Consider the following 22,521-nt stretch of genomic DNA (forward strand, 5'->3'; position numbering starts at 1 on the left):
TCAGAGAGGCCATTGTCGAGTGGCCCTACCGTCCTGTTTTGTCCCCATCTCTAGGTCGACCTAAACAATGACAGCCTCTACCGCAGGTGACCCACTGGACAAAACACCTCTACCCCCAAGCCCCACACCCCAAGTCTAAGCCTACAGATGTTGCACCCTTGCCCCAAAGACCCTAAAGGACTGAGTCCCCCTTTGGGTTCCGATGGAATTGTCCCCACTTGCAGCATTTTTTCTGTTACAGGTTTTCTCTGTAGACTTCAGTGGTAGTGTTCGAGGCTACCCTTGCAACCAGCACGTCTGCACCTGGACACACCAGGGCAGGTAACCCAAAACTGCCAGTGGTTCTAAGGACATTGGCTCCTACTTACCTTAAGTCCAGAAGAACAATCCTGTAACTCAATTTCAAGTACCCCTATGCAGTGTATGTTTCTCCCATAGGATAACATTACCGCTTTCAAGGCTCATGCCACAAACCTGACAGCTGTATTTTCAGTATTTCTGAAAATAGCCAACTCGAAAAGTACTTACCTAATCTTGTAGATCTTGGTGTTTGTATTAATATAAAAATATATGTTATTTTCTACATTGGTGTCAGATTTCCACATGGATTGCATGTCTCATTTACTGACTCTGTGTGAGCAACAATTGCCTAACTCTCCACTCTGATAAGTCGAAGGCTGCTCGGCCACACTAGCACAAGAAGAGCAGCTTGGGATTACAAGAGCAGGCCCCTGTACACTAATAAGGGAGACCTGAACTCTGCACAGTGCACCTCATTGTGGTGCACTATGGAGAGAGCCAGCCTCTTCCAGCTCTCTCTACTGTGCATGCGCTGGTCACATACTTTACAAACTGCCTTTGGTTTAACTCTGACTGCTGTGCATCACCCTGCCAGGGACTGAGCACAGATATGTTTAATGTATGTGACATCTGGCAGGCGGTGTCCTCATCTGTTGAGACGGACACTTGTCCACCCCAAAAAATAATCCACTTTCCTACACACCCGTATTTTAGAGATCCCGAAGTTTATAGAGATTCTGGAAGTAGATCATTTGTATAGCGAATGGCTGAGGAGTATGCATGCAGATGACCCACTATGACCCGGCACACAGTGGAGCGACGACTAACAGTGGCACTGTTTAGTGTCTGTTGTCTCCCTTGTCTCATTACCCTTTCCCCATGTTTACTACTAACCATCATATTCCTATTGTAACCGGTGGACCGCAGATACGATGACGTGCAAAACAATTCATTGCTTCTGTTGGATCCGTAAATCAGGCTAATGCATTCGAACAGTACATCTCGAACTGGAAGGCTGGCCCAGTGCACTTAGGGAACACAGACACTTTCTGCACGCTCTATTTTTTAAAGACATTTCTCTCAATTAATCAACATGAGCATTTTTGGTTTTCTTTTTGAGATAGACCCTATCAGAAAAGAGCTCACAAGCGCCTCGGAATACCAGCCCCGGTCTCTAAAAAGAATAGTCGCACCCTAATATGTCCTATACCATGCGGCGATTCATGGCATCAATAGAAGCGGCTGCCCTCACCTGGCAGGCCTTCGCTGTGACGTCAGGAGGAGTCTCTGGGGTGAACGCAGGGCGCAGAGCAGCTCCCACCTAAAAGAGAACAAGATTCGGCATTATACAGAGAGTGCCAGAAGAGTCAAACTAAGTCATGCTTGCCCACAAAGTTATGGGACAAGCAAAAAGGAACACTTCTATGTAATAATAGTTACCTACAACTATATTAGGACGACAAATACAACTTCACTGTATTTGACCCATAGACTTTGTAGGAGGCACTGCTCCAACACACAGTGTAAACATTTCGATGGTTGGTGAGCGGCTCATCTCTTGGTGTCAGTGTTTCTAGGTCAGTACATAATGGCCAATAAGAGACACTACTTACAGTTGGTTTCTTATTTGCGACCGTGTAAGTCAGTAGTGTTGTGATATTAGTGTGAGGGGAGTAGTAAACCACGACTTCCGCTGCCATCCCCACCTGTGCCTGGCAGCACCTTAGAAGCTACCCTTTGAAAGAAGAGGGTGCTCACATTGGCTTGATATTGCTCCAGAATGACGTGGCCTGGAAACTCTGGTTCAGGGACACTCGCAAATCTCCGTATGACCACGAGCAGGGTCTGCAGGCCCGAAAGGCGTAGCTGGTCACTATGGTCTGTGGCAGCCATGAAAGCCATGCGTATCAGGTCCAGGAGGTGCAGGACCAGGAAGTCATCTAAGATAGACAAAAACATCAAGTCAAAGGAAAGGAAGCAGAACAGGGACAACAACATGCACCAAGGCAGGAGGTACTGCCATTATAGAGCGAACATGCAGTAGCGTCAATATAGGCATCATCATGGGCTGGCAAGAGATGCTAGAGGAATAACAGACAGTACTGAGAACAGGCATCCTGCACACAAAAAAAGACACTTCAAATAGACTTTTTTATAATAGATTCTCGAGTAGACTGAAAGATTCAGAAGAAGGTAGTTAATTTTATGGCAAGAACGGTGGCTAGTATCTATTAACCTCCTCAATGCAGGCCCTTCTTAGGGTAGGTGAGCATTGCTGCCATCTTTGTGATCGTGATCCCAGTTTGCATCCCCTTAGAAGGCACAAAAAATAGTAATTTGTGCCAACCGCTGTAAGAACGACTATATGACCAAAAATTAAAAGATCTAACAAAACAAAATTACATTTGTAAGTAGCAGTGGGTGCCGAAGCTCAAGATCGAGGTGCGTTGACCAAGAAGTGCAGGTCCATTCGAAGAATAAAAGGGAGCTGTAGATGGGACTAAGAGTGGTCCCATGTTACGGAGCATCGGTGTGTGCTGCAAGTTGGGCTCACTAAGAAAGCTGTGTCTTTAACTGCTGAGGTAGCAAAATTTGTGGCAGGATAGGAAGGAGATGCAGTGAGAAAAGTACTGGAGTAACCCAGTGATGCAGCAGGCTAGGAATCATGCACATTGACTGAGCTGTGTGTGTTCCACTCCTGGGAAGACAGAGTGCTGCAGTGGGGCACTTGTATTACCAGTAAGAGGAACAGGAGGGGCAGGGGGTCAGTGTTTAGGTGAACTGCCCACTGTTCATGGTAGAGCAAAACGAGAATGTATTTGTGGTAATCAGTACTTTGAGACCGTTATCAGGGATCAGCTGTCAGCCAGACTCTCACCCCTACACCCCTTCCTCTCTCCACATCTCACCATTAACAGGTATCAGGGATCAGCTGTCAGCCAGACTCTCACCCCTACACCCCTTCCTCTCTCCACATCTCACCATTAACAGGTATCAGGGATCAGCTGTCGGCCAGACTCTCACCCCTACACCCCTTCCTCTCTCCACATCTCACCATTATCAGGGATCAGCTGTCGGCCAGACACTCACCCCTACACCCCTTCCTCTCTCCACATCTCACCATTAACAGGTATCAGGGATCAGCTGTCGGCCAGACTCTCACCCCTACACCCCTTCCTCTCTCCACATCTCACCATTAACAGGTATCAGGGATCAGCTGTCGGCCAGACTCTCGCCCCTACACCCCTTCCTCTCTCCACATCTCACCATTAACAAGTATCAGGGATCAGCTGTCGGCCAGACTCTCACCCCTACACCCCTTCCTCTCTCCACATCTCACCATTAACAGGTATTAGGGATCAGCTGTCGGCCAGAATCTCACCACTACACCCCTTCCTCTCTCCACATCTCACCATTAACAGGTATTAGGGATCAGCTGTCGGCCAGACTCTTACCCCTACACCCCTTCCTCTCTCCACATCTCACCATTAACAGGTATTAGGGATCAGCTGTCGGCCAGAATCTCACCACTACACCCCTTCCTCTCTCCACATCTCACCATTAACTGGTATCGGGGATCAGCTGTCAGCCAGACTCTCACCCCTTCCGCTCTCCACATCTCACCATTAACAGGTATCAGGGATCAGCTGTCGGCCAGACTCTCACCCCTACACCCCTTCCTCTCTCCACATCTCACCATTAACAGGTATCAGGGATCAGCTGTCGGCCAGACTCTCACCCCTACACCCCTTCCTCTCTCCACATCTCACCATTAACAGGTATCAGGGATCAGCTGTCGGCCAGAATCTCACCACTACACCCCTTCCTCTCTCCACATCTCACCATTAACAGGTATCGGGGATCAGCTGTCAGCCAGACTCTCAACCCTTCCTCTCTCCACATCTCACCATTAACAGGTATCAGGGATCAGCTGTCCGCCAGACTCTCACCCCTACACCCCTTCCTCTCTCCACATCTCACCATTAACAGGTATCAGGGATCAGCTGTCGGCCAGAATCTCACCACTACACCCCTTCCTCTCTCCACATCTCACCATTAACAGGTATCGGGGATCAGCTGTCAGCCAGACTCTCACCCCTTCCTCTCTCCACATCTCACCATTAACAGGTATCGGGGATCAGCTGTCGGCCAGACTCTCACCCCTACACCCCTTCCTCTCTCCACATCTCACCATTAACAGGTATCAGGGATCAGCTGTCGGCCAGACTCTCACCCCTACACCCCTTCCTCTCTCCACATCTAACCATAAACAGGTATCAGGGATCAGCTGTCGGCCAGACTCTCACCACTACACCCCTTCCTCTCTCCACATCTCACCATTAACAGGGATCAGCTGTCGGCCAGAATCTCACCACTACACCCCTTCCTCTCTCCACATCTCACCATTAACAGGGATCAGCTGTCGGCCAGAATCTCACCACTACACCCCTTCCTCTCTCCACATCTCACCATTAACAGGGATCAGCTGTCGGCCAGACTCTCACCCCTACAACCCTTCCTCTCTCCACATCTCACCATTAACAGGTATCAGGGATCAGCTGTCGGCCAGACTCTCACCCCTACACCCCTTCCTCTCTCCACATCTCACCATTAACAGGTATCAGGGATCAGCTGTCGGCCAGACTCTCACCCCTACACCCCTTCCTCTCTCCACATCTCACCATTAACAGGTATCAGGGATCAGCTGTCGGCCAGACTCTCACCCGTACACCCCTTCCTCTCTCCACATCTCACCATTAACAGGTATCAGGGATCAGCTGTCGGCCAGACTCTCACCACTACACCCCTTCCTCTCTCCACATCTCACCATTAACAGGTATCGGGGATCAGCTGTCAGCCAGACTCTCACCCCTTCCTCTCTCCACATCTCACCATTAACAGGTATCAGGGATCAGCTGTCGGCCAGACTCTCACCCCTACACCCCTTCCTCTCTCCACATCTCACCATTAACAGGTATCAGGGATCAGCTGTCGGCCAGACTCTCACCCCTACACCCCTTCCTCTCTCCACATCTCACCATTAACAGGTATCAGGGATCAGCTGTCGGCCAGACTCTCACCCCTACACCCCTTCCTCTCTCCACATCTCACCATTAACAGGTATCAGGGATCAGCTGTCGGCCAGACTCTCACCCCTACACCCCTTCCTCTCTCCACATCTCACCATTAACAGGTATCAGGGATCAGCTGTCGGACAGAATCTCACCACTACACCCCTTCCTCTCTCCACATCTCACCATCAACAGGTATCGGGGATCAGCTGTCAGCCAGACTCTCACCCCTTCCTCTCTCCACATCTCACCATTAACAGGTATCAGGGATCAGCTGTCGGCCAGACTCTCACCCCTACACCCCTTCATCTCTCCACATCTCACCATTAACAGGTATCAGGGATCAGCTGTCGGCCAGACTCTCACCCCTACACCCCTTCCTCTCTCCACATCTAACCATTAACAGGTATCAGGGATCAGCTGTCGGCCAGACTCTCACCCCTACACCCCTTCCTCTCTCCACATCTCACCATTAACAGGTATCAGGGATCAGCTGTCGGCCAGAATCTCACCACTACACCCCTTCCTCTCTCCACATCTCACCATTAACAGTTATCAGGGATCAGCTGTCGGCCAGACTCTCACCACTACACCCCTTCCTCTCTCTACATCTCACCATTAACAGGTATCGAGGATCAGCTGTCAGCCAGACTCTCACCACTACACCCCTTCCTCTCTCCACATCTCACCATTAACAGGTATCGGGGATCAGCTGTCGGCCAGACTCTCACCCCTACACCCCTTCCTCTCTCCACATCTCACCATTAACAGGTATCAGGGATCAGCTGTCGGCCAGACTCTCTCCCCTACACCCCTTCCTCTCTCCACATCTAACCATTAACAGGTATCAGGGATCAGCTGTCGGCCAGACTCTCACCCCTACACCCCTTCCTCTCTCCACATCTCACCATTAACAGGTATCAGGGATCAGCTGTCGGCCAGACTCTCACCCCTACACCCCTTCCTCTCTCCACATCTCACCATTAACAGGTATCGAGGATCAGCTGTCAGCCAGACTCTCACCACTACACCCCTTCCTCTCTCCACATCTCACCATTAACAGGTATCGGGGATCAGCTGTCGGCCAGACTCTCACCCCTACACCCCTTCCTCTCTCCACATCTCACCATTAACAGGTATCAGGGATCAGCTGTCGGCCAGACTCTCACCACTACACCCTTTCCTCTCTCCACATCTCACCATTAACAGGGATCAGCTGTCGGCCAGACTCTCACCCCTACACCCCTTCCTCTCTCCACATCTCACCATTAACAGGTATCGGGGATCAGCTGTCAGCCAGACTCTCACCCCTTCCTCTCTCCACATCTCACCATTAACAGGTATCAGGGATCAGCTGTCGGCCAGACTCTTACCCCTACACCCCTTCCTCTCTCCACATCTCACCATTAACAGGTATCAGGGATCAGCTGTCGGCCAGACTCTCACCCCTTCCTCTCTCCACATCTCACCATTAACAAGTATCAGGGATCAGCTGTCGGCCAGACTCTCACCCCTACACCCCTTCCTCTCTCCACATCTCACCATTATCAGGGATCAGCTGTCGGCCAGACTCTCTCCCCTACACCCCTTCCTCTCTCCACATCTCACCATTAACAGGTATCAGGGATCAGCTGTCGGCCAGAATCTCACCACTACACCCCTTCCTCTCTCCACATCTCACCATTAACAGGTATCAGGGATCAGCTGTCGGCCAGACTCTCACCCCTACACCCCTTCCTCTCTCCACATCTCACCATTAACAGGTATCAGGGATCAGCTGTCGGCCAGACTCTCACCACTACACCCCTTCCTCTCTCCACATCTCACCATTAACAGGTATCAGGGATCAGCTGTCGGCCAGACTCTCACCACTACACCCCTTCCTCTCTCCACATCTCACCATTAACAGGGATCAGCTGTCGGCCAGAATCTCACCACTACACACCTTCCTCTCTCCACATCTCACCATTAACAGGGATCAGCTGTCGGCCAGACTCTCACCCCTACACCCCTTCCTCTCTCCACATCTCACCATTAACCCCATGGGTGAGTTTGGTCTGTGGTCACCTACTCAATGGTTCCTTCTGCTTCATCGCCTGAGCTTTTGCAATGTCAAAATGTGTATGCCCGGCGCTCTCGCACAGTGCCACGATGCGGCAGACGCACTCAGCAGCGAAGACTCTGGTACGCCAACGAGGGTTCACGAAGGGATGGGACTTCTCATCCTTCCTGGAGGTCAGCACAGAGGCATCGTCCCCCCGCTCGCCTTCCTCCTCCTGGGTGGCGTCCACTGAGGAGGCAGCTGTGAAATCTGCAGTTGGGAAGCAAAAAGTGCATCAGAGTTGCCATAAAATGGGATGAGGACCTCAACTGACATCGACAAATACTACTGTATTGAAGAGACACGCTCACAGCCCATTCAGAGTTGCCATAAAATGGGAGGAGGACCTCAACTGACATCGACAAATACTACTGTATTGAAGAGACACGCTCACACCCCACTTTAAAAGCATCGACACACCGCAACGTAAAGGTGAAAACAACATTATCATTCGAAAGCAAGACAGTTGCATGCCTCACCCTGCAACTAGCTTCATCGAACAAGCAGGAGGCACCAACAGACGCCTCCATCAAGAACAAGCATTGGCATAGCCAATAGGTCTCGCCTTTGGGACCTTATAAGTGTTTAGCCATGCAACAGTTGCATAACTAAATACTTATAAGGTCCCAAAAGCGAGACCTATTGGCTATGCCAAGCAGCCGTGAAAGTGATTGCGATCAAACATCAAAGCGGCCGTGAAAGTAATCGCGGTAAAGCGCGGCGGGCGCGCCCGCGCACATGCACTGTAGGTTGGCCTGGTAGCACTTTTTGGAGCCCTCTCAATAAGTCTCCCCAGACCAGCGCATGCGCTGGGTCAGGCGAGACCTAAAAAGCACCAGGCAAGCTGACCCAGCTAGAGACGGCAACACACACTGCCTGCGAGGAGAGAACACAGAACACCCGGTCTGTTTGCAAGAGACAACCACATGCACTGAAGCAAAGGGGACACACCGACGGTTGGCCTGCAGGCTGTGGGCGCAACTCTGATTAAAGATGCACATCTGCCTTCATCATCACAAAATATTGTCCAACACTGGTGTTTCGTACATTAATACGTTGGGTTTACTTCGATTGTAAGCCTAGGAAATGTTATACATGGCATTAGAAAACAAGACCGACTTAATACAAAAATGCTTGCGGCCCTTCCCAGTGCTTCAAATGGAAAAACAGAAGTGCAGGTACTCTGGTACAGACCACCTGCTTGTTTCTGAGAAGTGCTGGTACTCTCCAATTAAAAGTATATTATTTCTCTTAAGAGCCTGTACTCTCCCTCTTCATTTAAAGCACTGGCCCTTCCCTTTCATACAGTCTGAACTATTAAGCTTGGTTTCAAAACATCTTATTGTTTATTTCCTTCTTCATGCTGGGGCCAATTCTGGACACCCACTGCCTTTTGCTGCTAACACCAGACAAGAAAAGGATGAGCTGAACCAAGACAGGAAGCAAACGCAACATGTCTAAGTCGAGGAGTGACAGAAACATTCCAGACTCAACCCATAACCTTGTGCTGCCTTTTTCTACCACAGAAAGACACACAGGTCTTTACTCAGACCCCTGCCACTGGGACTTCAAACTTCTTTCTAATACATAGGGTGCTACAAATCACACAGCTTAATACCACAGTTGGACCATAAACCGGGACGTCCAGAACCGGTGAAGACACGGGTGACTCAGGCATGACCCTTTCAGTTATAAATAACCATATCTAGCCCTTTTAGATATACAGGATTCTCACAGTGGAGACTGACCAACTGCTGTTTATGTCCCAAATCCACAAACTGAGTAACAGACTGGGTCCCCGTAGGAAGACAGCCTGGAAATGAGCGGGATCCGTAAATAACAGAAATATGAAGAGTTCTATCCTTGTAACCAAGCAATGCTCTCCACTAAACTGATTTTTAAAGAGAACAGTTTTAATAAAAAGCATTCCTGCCAAACCATTTAAAAAAAAACACAGGCAGAAGTATATTTCCAAGATTAAATAAATTGCCACTGAAATCAAAAGGCCCTTTACAGCACAGAATATTCTTTGTAAATGTCCTGGTTTTAAAAGCCATTACGGTGTGCCACAGGGATCAATATTGAGCCCGACGCTCTTTAATATTTACCTGCAACCCCTTGCAGTGATGGCAAAATGGAGAGGGCTGTCATTAGTGTCTTATGCCAATGACACCCAATTGGTTATCTCTTTTTCCAAGAAATGCAAAAAAACAACCTTGTTAAATTTAAGGAGGACATGCTGGCCATTGCTGATTGGATGACAGCAAACTGCTTGCAGTTAAATGCCAGTAAATCTGAAATACTACTATTTGCGAGGTAGAGTAATTTGTGGTCGGAGCAATGGTGGCCAGATGAGCTGAAGCCTGCACACCTGCGTAAGGAGGCAGTGAAAAATTAGGGAATATGGATTAACAGAGGGCTATCCTTTGAAACCCAAACAAATGCGATCATGGAGATTTGTTTTGGGCTTTTGCGAGGACTAAAGCCCCTTCTTGGTTTCTTTGACCCACAAACTTGCCAGACTATTATCCAAGCCACAATCTTATCCAGGCATGACTACGGTAATTCCCTATACTTAGGCACTAATAAATCTGGTATTCAGCGTCTTCAAAGGGTACAAAACGCGGCAGCATGCACTCTTTGTGCTCTCCCGAAATCTTGCTCAGTGTCAAAGCTTTTACCTAAGCTACACTGGTTGCCTGTGGATAAAAGAATTCAATTTAAGACATTGTGCTTTGCCCACAAAATTCTGAGTATGCGCCCCCTGTCCTAGCAGAGATGCTAGCGCTGTACTTTCCGAGACGTACCCTGCGTTCAGCCGATCACTTTTTAGCCTGTACCCCCCCCACCAGAAACACCCTCCCCCCGTCCTACAAGCAAGAGCTGGGGGACGTTCCTTTAAGGCTTTGGCGTCTGGACTCTGGAACTCTCTCCCTGTATCCATTAGAGGTATTCAGAACCATCTAGCCTTCCGACAGGCCATAAAAACCTGGTTATTCCCGGTCTAACATCTCTCCCTCTGCTTGTCTTTCTGCAACGAGTACCTGGGTAGCGCTGGGATGGCCAGTCGCTGGAGCAGCCATGCGCTGTATAAATCCTTTAACATTAACATGTTGAAGGGAAGTGATGGCAACGAGAATTTATACCTTCCAAAAGAGAAGTTGGAGGGGGCAGGAGTGGAAGGGTTCAAATGGAGTGCCCATTAGTCTTGATAAGTCAATGCTAAGCTTCCCATGTTGGGGCTGGTGGTACCCGAGGAGGAATAACTCTTAAGACCTTCCGTGAGAGTTTTAATGACTAGAGTTTTGAAGAGGGATATGTGTTGCCTGTTTTGAAGGTAAGCAGCTATAGAGTCGCTAAATGTAATCTCATGGATTTCAAAGATAAACCACACGTTTGCAGATAAAACAGGTAGCAAACAATTTCTTGAACTTTGACAGGTGGGTAAATATGTTTAGAGCAAATGTGCAGACCAATCTTTTCCACTTAACCGCATTACAGGCACGAGTGGTAGGCCTGCGCACCTCTTTAAGAATGTCCATGCATTCTGGTGGAAGGTTAAGGTATCCAAATGCTAAGATTTCAGGAGCCAGATGGCACGATTGAGAGAGTTGAGATCTGGGTGTCTGATTTCTCCATGGTTCTGCGTGAGAAGGTCAGGGCTGTTGGGAATTTTCTCGTGTAGAACTACTGAGAGTTCCATGAGGGCGGTGAACCATGGTTGGCTGGCCCATGTGGGAGCTACCGGGGTGAGGCAAAAAGATATCTGCTGAATCCTCTGAACTAAAAACTAATGTAGTGGGAGAGGAGGAAGTAAATAAGCAAATATCCCCGACCAGCTCATCCAAAGTGCATCGTCATTGGACTGTGGGTGGTGGAACCTGGAGGTGAAGGGGTTGAGAGACGGCCATCCCTGTAAAAGGTTGTTGGTGTTGCACCACTGAAGAGAGTAATAAGGTTGACAGCTGACAAACACTAGATCGGCCGGTTGACTGTCTGCTTTAGACCATTGGTGTGCTGCGCATTCTTGCAATGGACGCATGTGTAAACGGACATGGGGGACTATGGCGATACAGGAGGCCATCATGCCAATGAGACGCAGGACTGCTCTGACTATGACCTGTTGAAACAGAGGAATGAGAGTCGGAAAATATTGTATCCTGGTGGCATTTGGGTAGGCCATGCCCACCTCGGAGTTGAGAGTAGCCCCCAGATAAGGTTGAATGAGGAGGGGTTGGAGGTGTGACTTTGAGGCGCGGATAGTAAAGCCTAGTTTGTAAAGTAGGTTGATGGTGACCTGAGTGTATTTGTGGCATTTTTGACAAGCGGGACATGATGAGCCAGTCGTCCAGATAAGGGAAGACGTGGATGGCTTGGGACATGATGAGCCAGTCGTCCAGATAAGGGAAGACGTGGATGGCTTGGGTCATGATGAGCCAGTCGTCCAGATAAAGGAAGACGTGGATGGCTTGGGACATGATGAGCCAGTCGTCCAGATAAGGGAAGACGTGGATGGCTTGGGACATGATGAGCCAGTCGTCCAGAGAAGGGAAGACGTGGATGGCTTGGGACATGATGAGCCAGTCGTCCAGATAAGGGAAGACGTGGATGGCTTGCCTGCGTAGATGAGCGACCACCACTGCGAGACATTTGGTAAAAACCCTGGGTGAGGTAGTAACTCCAAAAAGGAGCACTTGGAATTCATAATGTTGTCTACTGACTACAAATCTGAGGTACCGGCGATGTGCCGGATGGATTGGAATGTAGAAATAGGAGTCTTTGAGGCAGAGTGCGCCATGAAGTCACCTTGTTGTAACAGCGGGTAGACATCCTGCAGAGGTACCATGTGAAAGTGCTCTGATAAAATGTATTTGTTTAAGGGCCTAAGGTCCAGAATTGGTCTAAGTGACCCGTCCTTTTTGGGAATTAGGAAGTGCAGCCAGTAAACTGCCATGCCCTGTTGATGGTGAGGACCGGGTCCTCTGGCTCCTTTTTCGGCGGAGCCCTTTTACCTCTTCCCTCAGAAGCTGTTGGTGTTGCAGGGAGAGTTTGTGTTTGCGAGGTGGAATGTCAGAGGGGGGGAAGGGGGGGGGGGGGGGGAGAGAAGTGAGCTCCAGACAGTAACCATGTTAGATAATATCCAATACCCACTGGTCAGAGGCAGTGTCCCGCCAAGCAGGAAAGAACCCTTGCAGACAACCCTGACTGGTTAAGTGATTGGGGAAGAGGGGGGTGGGAAGTCAGAGCTTAGTGGTGGTGGTAGCTCCTATGAGGGAGTCACCTTTACCTGTGCCTTGGGAGCAGTTACCTCTGTGGGAGTCTAGACAATAACCTCTGGGAGAGGCGTGTTGTGCATGTGGGCATTGGTATGAGGTTGAGGTGTCTGAATGGCTAAAGGACCCCTGAGGGTCAGGGTTTGAAAGACACCAATTGCCTTAGCTGTCTCTGCCCTTTATTTTCTCTAATTATTGGTCAACCTGCAGTCTGAACAGACGTTGCCCATCAAAAGGCAGGTTGAGCCAATTTATTTGAACCTCGGGTTTAAATCGGTGATACAGTGCCATGCATAACTGCGCAAGAGGACACTACAGTAAACTCCCCAGCAGACAAGGCTGCCGCTTCTAGGCTGCAGCGGATGGTGCGATTATAGATTTGTTTCCCTTCAAAAACCTCGAAACCCCTCTTGTGCCCCTCTGGGAGATACTGAAGGAGTTTCTCCATTTCTTCCAAGTGGGCATGATCATACACTGAAAGGAGCCCAAACTAATTGGCCGATTGCGCAGCTAACCTCTTACTAGCAGCATCTATTCTTTTACTCTCTTTAACTGGTGAAGGGGTATCACCAGTTGTTTGAGAGTTAGCCCTTTCACGGGCTTTAGCAACTACCAAGGAGTCGGGTGGAAGCTGTCCCCGGATGTAGAGGGTCTTTGGGAGACGCCTTATATTTCTTGTCCACCCTTGGTGGCATGTATTGGGTCCTGAAAGAGGTCTAGGGTGTGATGGACCATGCCTTTAAGCATGGGTAGATATTGTGTGGAGCGGTGCCTGGAGGAAAGGGTCTGAAAAAGGAAACCTACCTCCAACGGCTCAGTATGTAGATCCACTTTGTGGAGTGAGGCAGCTCTACCAATTAGGTGATGGTAGTAAGAGGCATCATTAGGAGGGGAGGGTCGGGCAGGGTACAGATCGGGATCTGTGTTCATTGGTGGGTCAGCTTCATAAGTGTTCCAGGGACACTCCGGTGGGATATCAAAGCGATGTTCCCCACCAAGCCTGAATAAGGTGACCCCTGAGGTCTATATGGCGTAGGGTCACCTGGAGAATTGTGTGTGAGGAGTGAGACTGTTGTGGGGTTGGCAGGGGTGGTGGAGGAGTAAAAAAAGCCAAAGGGGTTATGGCCTTGTCCACTTTTTTCTGATGCTTTAGTGAAGGTGGCATGCCCAAGGCTTTGAAGGAGAGCTGCCTTTTGGATGGCGGAGCAGTACATCCTAGCAGCACATCCTAGGGTGAGTATTTGGCCTGTGTGAGGGATGTAGTATGAGGTTTTTGTCGTCCATCTCTTCTTGAAGCTTGTGAAGAATCAGTTCAGCAGTCCAGGATCTATGACCGGACTTCCCAGTCTGTGACGAAAGTTGCGGCTCGGACAACAGTTTTGGCTTTGATGTCAAAACTGTTGGCTAGGTTCTAAGGCGGGAGCGGTAGGGCGCCAGCCGTGGCCCGAAGGCAGTGGCGGCCCAGCTGTCTGTCCCAGATGTGCCAGAGTAGCTGGATAACCCTTTGGAAAAGGTTACGCGTGAGATCAATGTCGAGAAGGGGGGGTGGGGGATTCTGTACTCATGGCTGGCTGCCCTGGCCGAAATTCTTTGATTTGCAGCTTGGAGCCGAAGTGGTCGTCAGGGGAGAAGGTCCCTTCATCTGCAGACGACGCTATAGGGTGGTGTTATCCCAATATGTCCTGGGGGCCAAAAAGGTCCAGGGGTCGTCTCCGCTCCTTTGTGACATCTTGAGACGTCGAGCCAGATGGTTTTGTAGCATCTTCTTCCAACAGAAGCAGCAGCAAGCGTTGCAAGCTGCCTCGCTCTGTTTGGGAGAGAGACACAAGTTGCAAACCTGATGATGATCGGTCTGAGGGTATTTTGCGAGACAGCAAGGAAAGTTTCAAAATGTCGCGGATTCTTCACTGTGGGGACATGGTGGGAAGTATTGAATATGCTACTTACCAATATGCATCTGTTCTTGGCATGTAGGGCTGCTGACATTCATATCTGTGCATAGATCACCGCCTAGTGTTGGGTCCGGATGTTTGCACGTTGTTGTCCTGGAAGAGTCTTCGAAGTATCACGAGATAGGTGACTCCTCCCCTGGACCACAGTGCGCATGGGCATCCTCTCCATCCTTAGATTGTTTTTCGCCATTGTGGCAGTGATGGAGTAGATACAGTAAGTGATGACCATGCTATACAAATTCTGAGAGCTGCAGCTGCTACAGGCGCCGGGGAGGAGGGTGGGCGATATGAATGTCAGCAGCCCTACATGCCAAGAACAGATGCATACTGGTAAGTAGCATATTCAGTTCGAGGCATGTGGGCTGCTGAATTCATATCTGTGCATAGAATACATAGCAGTACTTCCTATTAGCGGCGGCTACCCGTACCAGCTGCAGCAGTCTGAAAAAGAGTTTTGAGAACAGCCTGTCCTACAGCTGCCTGCTGTTTTGAGTGTACATCTACACAGTAGTGTTTGGTAAATGTATGTATAGTGGACCATGTGGCTGCTCTACATATTTCCTGTAAAGGAATGTTTCCCAGGAAAGCCATGGACGCCCCTAACTTTCGTGTTGAGTGGGCTTATGGGGGAATCGTTCATGTGCGTTTAGCTTTTTGATAGCAAATTTGAATACATTTAACGATCCATCTGGCTATACCTGCTTTGGAAATGGCGTTGCCCTTGTGTTGTGGAGAAAAGGCAACGAAAAGTTGTTTTGTCTTCCTAAAGTCCTTAGTTCTGTCTATATAGTACATAAGGGCCCTCTTTACATCTAGTGTATGGAGCATTCTCTCTGCGACATTCTGGGGATTTTGAAAGAAAACAGGCAGTTCAATAGTTTGATTCATGTGGAACTGCGATATCACTTTGGGCATGAATTTGGGGTTGGTACGTAGTACAACCCTGTTTGCGTGAACCTGTATGAATGGCTCTTGAATGGTTAGTGCCTGGAGTTCACTAACTCTTCTTAACGAAGTGATTGCCACTAGGAAAGCTACTTTCCAGGTGAGGAATTGAATCTCACATGAATGGAGAGGTTCGAAGGGTGGACCCATTAATCTGGTGAGGACTAAATTGAGGTTCCCCACCGGTGCTGGTGGGTGTCTCGGGGGAATCACTCGTTTGAGTCCCTCCAAGGAGGCTTTGATGGCAGGCACTCTGAATAAAGAGAGGTGCTGCCTGTTTTAGAGATAGGCTGCTATCGCGGTTAAATGGATACGTATTGAGTTGTATGCCAGATTGCATCGGTATAGGTGTAAGAGGTAACAGATGAGGTTTTGAATGGATGCGTCCAGCGGGTTAATGTCATTGTTGTTGCAGTAAATGACAAACCTCTTCCATTTAGCCGCATAGCAAGCTCTGGTAGTGGGTCTCCTGGCCTCCTTGATGATATCCATACAGTCAGGTGGCAGGTTTAGGTAGCCAAACTCTAAGACTTCAGGAGCCAGATTGCCAGGTTCAGCTGTTGCGGATCTGGGTGCTGAATTTCGCCATGGTTCTGCGTTAAAAGTGCGGGTTTGATCCGCAGCCTTTGATGCGGCACCACGGAAAGTTCTAGAAAGGTGGTGTACCATGGTTGGCGCGCCCAAGTGGGAGCAACTATGATGAGTGTCAGTGAGTGTTGTCGCAGTTTACGTGCCACTAGCGGTATTAATGGCGCTGGGGGAAAAGCGTACGCAAATCTGCCGGACCAGTTCATCCATATCGCATTGCCCTGTGACTGTGGATGTGGGAACCTGGCGGCAAAACTTTGGCATTTTGCGTTTTCGTTTGTGGCGAATAGGTCTATCACTGGATGACCCCACTGTAGGAAGTACGGTTGGAGTACTGACGGGTGTAGCTCCCACTCGTGCATCTGGTGGTTGTGTCTGCTGAGCAGATCCACCATCTGGTTGTCCTTGCCGGGGAGGAGTTCCGCCATGAGGAATATGTTCCTCTGAATGGCCCACTTCCACATGCTCTGAGCCAGATGAGACAACTGTGGAGAGTGTGTCCCTCCCTGCTTTTGTATGTAGTACATGGCAGTTATGTTGTCCGTCCGGATCAACACGACTTTGTTGCACAAGTGTACTTTGAATGCCTTCATGGCTAGGAAGATTGCCATCAGTTCCAGAACGTTGATGTGCATCTTCTTTTGTTGCGTTGTCCATAGTCCCTGCACTGTGTAGCTGAGCACATGAGCTCCCCATCCCTGGAGAGAGACGTCCGCTGTCAGTATTATTTGTGGAACAGGCTCTTGGAACGGTCGGCCCTTGCAAAGGTTTTGTGGATTCCACCAATGCAGAGAGTTGTATGCCCGACCGCTCACCAACACTAGGTCTTTTAGTTGCCCGTGAGCCTGATTCCATTGACGTGCTAAGCACTCCTGAAGCGGGCGCATATGTAGTCTCGCGTGCGGGACTATGAAAATGCAGGAGGCCATCATGCCTAACAACTGCATGAACACTCGCGCAGGAAGGGAGTGTTGACGTTTGAACTTTGTGATCAGCAGTTGCATGCTGTTGATCCTCACTAAATTTGGCTGAGCTGTGGCTGCCAGAGTGTTTATGGTCGCGCCCAGGTACTGTTGTACGTGTGCGGGTTGGAGATGTGATTTTGGGTAATTTAGTGAGAATCCCAGACTGTGAAGAAGGTGAATGGTGAGGGACATGTGGCTGGCACATTGCTGGGCTGACTTTGCCTGAACAAGCCAGTCGTCCAGGTAAGGGTAGACATAAATGTGTTGTCTCCGTAGATGTGCAGCCACCGTAGCTAGGCACTTGGTGAAAACCCTGGGTGCTGTTGTTACTCAGAAGGGGAGAACTTTGAATTGATAGTGATGTCCCTGAATAGTGAACCTGAGATATTTTCTGTGTGATGGGTGTATGGGTATGTGGAAATACGCATCTTTGAGGTCCAGTGTGGCTAGGAAGTCTACCTGACTGAGTAGCGGGAGAACCTGCTGTAGGGTGAGCATATGGAAATGCTCTGAGAGAATGTATTGGTTGAGGGGTCTCAGGTCTAGTATAGGTCTGAGCGACCCGTCCTTTTTTGGGATTAAGAAGTACAGAGAGTACACCCCTGTCCCCTGCTGGTCGATGGGCACGACCTCTATTGCACCTTTTTGCAGCATACTTAGCACTTCCTGCTGCAATAATGCCAAGTGCTCTACGGACATAGGACGGTGCTTTGGCGGTATGTTGGGTGGAGTGGACGTTAATTCGAGACAGTAACCGTGCTGGATAATGCCCCTGACCCACCTGTCTGTGGTGGTTTTCCACGCGGACAGGAACCGCTGGAGTCTCCCCCCGACAGGTGTTATGTGGTTGGGGGGGAAGGGAGAGGGCGTCACTGTTTGTTTTTGGGGGAGGACCTGGTGTTGCCGTAACCACGTCCTCTGCCCTTGGTGCTGGAGCCACGATATCCACCTCTGTCGGTTTTATCGTAGGTACTATGTGTGCCCCCTTTAGTGTATTGCTGCTGTGACCCCTGTCCTCTAGCTGCTCCTCTATTCTCGGGGCGACGAAAGGAGCCACTACGAAACTGCTGCGTCTGCAGAGCCCCCATTGATTTCGCAGTGTCAGTGTCTTTCTTAATTTTCTCGAGGGTAGTGTCAACTTCAGGGCCGAATAAGTAGTCCGGGTTGACTGGTTGATTTAAGATGTTGTTCTGAATCTCCGGCTTGAAGCCTGAGATTCTCAACCATGCGTGTCGTCTCAACATGACGCTTGTGTTGATTGACCTCGCCGCTGTGTCGGCAGCATCCATAGCGCACTTGATGGATGCATTGGTAAGGAGTTGTCCCTCTCTGATGAGGAGCTCTGCTGCCTCTTTATATTCATCTGGCAAATGTTGGAGTAGTGATTCTAGTGTGTCCTAGTGGGACCGATCATAACGGGCCAGGAGTGCCTGTGTGTTGGCAATGCGCCAGATGTTTGCTGCTTGCGCTGCAATCCTTTTGCCTGATGTCTCCAGCACTTTGGACTCCTTGTCTGGGGGAGGAGCATCACCTGTTGTCTGCGAATGGGCTCTTTTGCGAGCATTAGCAACCACCATGGAGTCCAAAGGTAACTGACCCCTAATGTACATAGGGTCTCCGGGTGCAGGCTTGTATTTTTTTTCAATCCTGGGGTTTAGCACCCGTGCCCTGGTTGTTTCCTTAAAAATGTCTTTTGCAGGTTTGAGAACTCCTTTCAACATGGGCAGAGTTTTGACAGTTCTTTCGGAAGAGGCGAAAGTGTCCACCAAGAAGTCTTCTTCGACAGTGTCAGAATGGAGTTCTACTCCATGATTGGCAGCAGCCCGTTCTATGAGGGCATTGAAGGCAGCAGATGGGAGATGTCTTTGTGCTGTAAAGCTGCATGTCATGGGTATCTGGTGCGGTACCCTGGTCTGTAGGGTCATCCGATGCCTGATCTGGGTCTTGCAGGTGCTCATCAGGATTGACATCCCCAGGGTAGGTGGTATCATCCCCCACATAGTCCTCTATTGCGTCTGTCTCTGAAGGCGTAGGAGAAAAGGACTGGGGATCCTGATGGGAGGGTTGAAAGCGTTCATGAAGCACTGGCTCCGACCCTGCTGGCAATTTGTGCTTGAGAGGGATTCTGTAGGAGTCCAATCCCCTCTCTGGCGTGATTTTCCGCTTGCGGAGCATCAGTCTACCAGTGTTGGCGTCGATGAATTGTGGCTGTGAAGGCTCAAGATCTGTGTGTCCAGTGGATGGGGACTGTGTCTGGCGGACACGTGTCCGGATCTCGAACATCTTCGGCGCCGTGGACGGCGGCAAGCCAAACGTGATGGTGGTCAGCGCCGAGGGTGCTTTCGGAGCCTTGTGGGTGTCGGGGCCCGACGTAGAGCGGAGGGCTGCCCGTTCCCTGATGCGTTGCAACGATGCCGCGACCTGTTGCACGGAGAACGCAGAAGGATCTTTGGAACCGGTCGGCACCTTTGAGGTAGGCATCGACTGCTTTGGAGCCATGGGGTCATCGATCCGAAGAGAGGTATCGACGGTCGTTGGAGTCGACGACTTGGCGGGCGCCGCTGTCTTCGACGTCGACGCAGATGGGGTGGCCACTTTGACTTTGGTGGTCGTGGCCGACGGCTTCGGTGCCAGAGGCCGAGGCGCCTTGTGGGGACCGGGGGCCTTTTTCTTGGGGTCGGCACCGATATCCGCTGCGGTGAGCTCGGCGCCGAAATCCCTTTTACTGCGTTCGGGGCCGATGGCCTTTGCTGCCGTCGAAGGAGTGGAGGGCTTCGAGGCCTTCGAGCCGATTACAACCAGTTTCACTTTTGGTTTCGATGGAACTGGTGTGACGATTGGTTTCGGTTTCGCTGAAGGGAATCCAGTCGTTTTCGTTAATAATGGCTCTTGCGGGATGTTCGAGGCCGGGCCTGAAGGCGGGGCCGAAGAACTTTGAGATTGATCTCGGGTAAGGCCCGAAGGCGATCCCTCGACCTGAGCCTCATGATGACGCATTTTGTCGGCCTCCGTATCGACGGGTGGGCCTAGCTCCTCGCTAGAGCTATCTTCTTCGGCCCCAAAGGCCTCATCGTAGTCTCCTACCTCGTCGATGACTTCTTCCCATTGAAAAAGCACCTCATCGTCGTCTTCCGATCGGGAATCGTGTTCGGAAGCGGGGCTGGAGTCTGCTTCTTCCACGCTCTCGGCGTCCTCGTCTTCGGTGCTAAAGATGTTGGCCGGGGCAGGCGCCGATTGCTGCGCCTCCAATCTCGCCGCCCGTCGATTCCGGAGAATCTTCTTCGATCGGAATCGGGCACAGGCCATACATTTCGACTCATCGTGATCCGGTGAGAGACATTTGTTGCATACCGGGTGGACGTCGATGTGTGGGTATTTCGCGTGGCATAAAGGACACCGTTTGAATGGGGTCCTCGATTCCATCGTCGATGGAAGTTAGATGTTCGGACCAAACGGATCCGAAAAGCTGGAAGAAGGTTCTAAAGCACTAAAGAAACTAGTCGATACCGAACGGGAACAGTACCGACGATAACTAAAGGCCTTTTGGCCTTGAACTGAATTTTCCTAACTTGAGCTAAGATAAGCACATCCGAACCCAATGGCGGAAAAAAACAATCTAAGGATGGAGAGGATGCCCATGCGCACTGTGGTCCAGGGGAGGAGTCACCTATCTCGTGATACTTCGAAGACTCTTCCAGGACAACAACGTGCAAATATCCGGACCCAACACTAGGCGGCGATCTATGCACAGATATGAATTCAGCAGCCCACATGCCTCGAACATGCCGGATCAAAGAAGGCCCCAAAGGGCAAGGGACCCCCAGTGGGCCAGAAGTCGAAATACGCCACTTGGTCATTTCAGGAGTCGTCTAATCAAAACGGAAGGGAAATGGAACACGGTTGATAGCAATGGAGTTGATGAACATGCCCTTTACCAGCAAGAGACGGAGCCTTTCTTTGCATGTACAACGCTTTATACAACACTGTGCTTAACATTCCATACCTGCCGTGCGGCTAAACGATCCAACAATAGAGTCGAAGAACATGTGCATTACCAGCAAGAGAAAGATTCAAAATATCTCCCGACTCGAAAGACTTTCTTCTAAGAAAAACAACATTCACACATTCAGACCCAACACTAGATGCCAGGATTATGCACAGCATGTGCATCTATAGCCACACATGCCTTTAACATTACTTTTCTTTTGGGGACTTCAAATATCATTCCTTTATAGTGAGCGCTTGCAGTTTGCTAATCCTTCTGGCAAACATTAAGCCTAGACTTCCATGAAACATATTTCAAATATGATTTATGCATCATTAAGAAATGTTTGTTCATAAACTGCGACAATACTGTGCTTAGCTCCGATTGAACAGGAGAAAGCACTGAAGAGGCTCTTCCAAAATTCCTTAATTAGCCTCGTAGACACGAGTGATGGTGTAGAAATTAAACAGCGGCATTTGGAAATTGCCGCAAGGTATCCATTAACATGGGTACATTGGAGTCCTGCGTGCACTAGGATGTATGAGTTATGGAAGCAATTGTTGAGGTTGGGTGTGAAGCAGATGTACGCTTTTTGACTCACAGCAGGAAATAAAAGGTTTGCATTTAGCCTTACAAATTCTGTTGGTCAACTACACCCTTGTCTGCCAACTGTTTTTCTGCTTTCATTGGGGATGTCTAGGCTGGCATTCTCATGCTCAGGAGCAAAGCCGTGAAGTTCCAGATGTAGAATTTGGCTGCTGTGGTGGAACAGCAGATGTAGAATTCTAACCAAAGGAATGGAAGGTGATAAACATTTACAAAAGGTCTGTGTCAGAGCTATCTCGGCCACAATGGCGCTATCAGGATTATACAATAGGCTTCTCTCTTGATATTGGATATTGTCCTCGGAACGAGGGGACGTGGCAGAAAAGGCAAATGTTGCACTCAAGGTCATTGGAAGTGTATCTCCATTTGTGCCGTTTCCAGAATCTGGCGGCAAAGAACCACAATTGTTTGTTATTCCTGGTTACAAACTGATCGAGTTCGGGTTTACCCACAGATGGAATGTTTTGTGCAGTATGTGTTGATTCAGCTACCACCTATGAGTTATGACATTCCCCTGTCGATCTGGTAAAGGTATCAAGCCCTTTCTTGCTGGTCTGTTCCTAAGAACACCGATGACTGATGTATTTCGGGGACAAAGGCAGTCAGGCCCCTGCAGATGGCGTTTGGTTCTAATACCATGATATGAAATTATGTCCGCTTATGTCCATTATTCGCTTGCAGAACATTCTCTCAGATGTGCACCCAGTTTTCTTGAGAGGCCGCCATAGTCGTCA

The 22,521-nt window shown here is 49.7% G+C and overlaps 1 protein-coding gene across 5 annotated transcripts in view; it reads right to left on the minus strand.

Moving 5' to 3' along the window:
• HEATR5A (HEAT repeat containing 5A) overlaps nt 1–22,521 on the minus strand; it is a 399,007-nt gene that overhangs the window by 149,400 nt on the left and 227,086 nt on the right. For all 5 annotated transcript variants that reach the window (XM_085627402.1, XM_085627405.1, XM_085627403.1 and 2 more), the window contains 3 exons: nt 7,444–7,683; nt 2,059–2,240; nt 1,553–1,621 (listed from right to left, as the gene is read on the minus strand). In XM_085627402.1, coding sequence (XP_085483528.1) covers nt 1,553–1,621; nt 2,059–2,240; nt 7,444–7,683 — 491 coding nt within the window. The remainder of the gene's footprint in view (nt 1–1,552; nt 1,622–2,058; nt 2,241–7,443; nt 7,684–22,521) is intronic.

This window comes from Triturus cristatus, chromosome 9 (assembly GCF_964204655.1).
Source record: "Triturus cristatus chromosome 9, aTriCri1.1, whole genome shotgun sequence".
Lineage (NCBI taxonomy): Eukaryota > Metazoa > Chordata > Amphibia > Caudata > Salamandridae > Triturus > Triturus cristatus.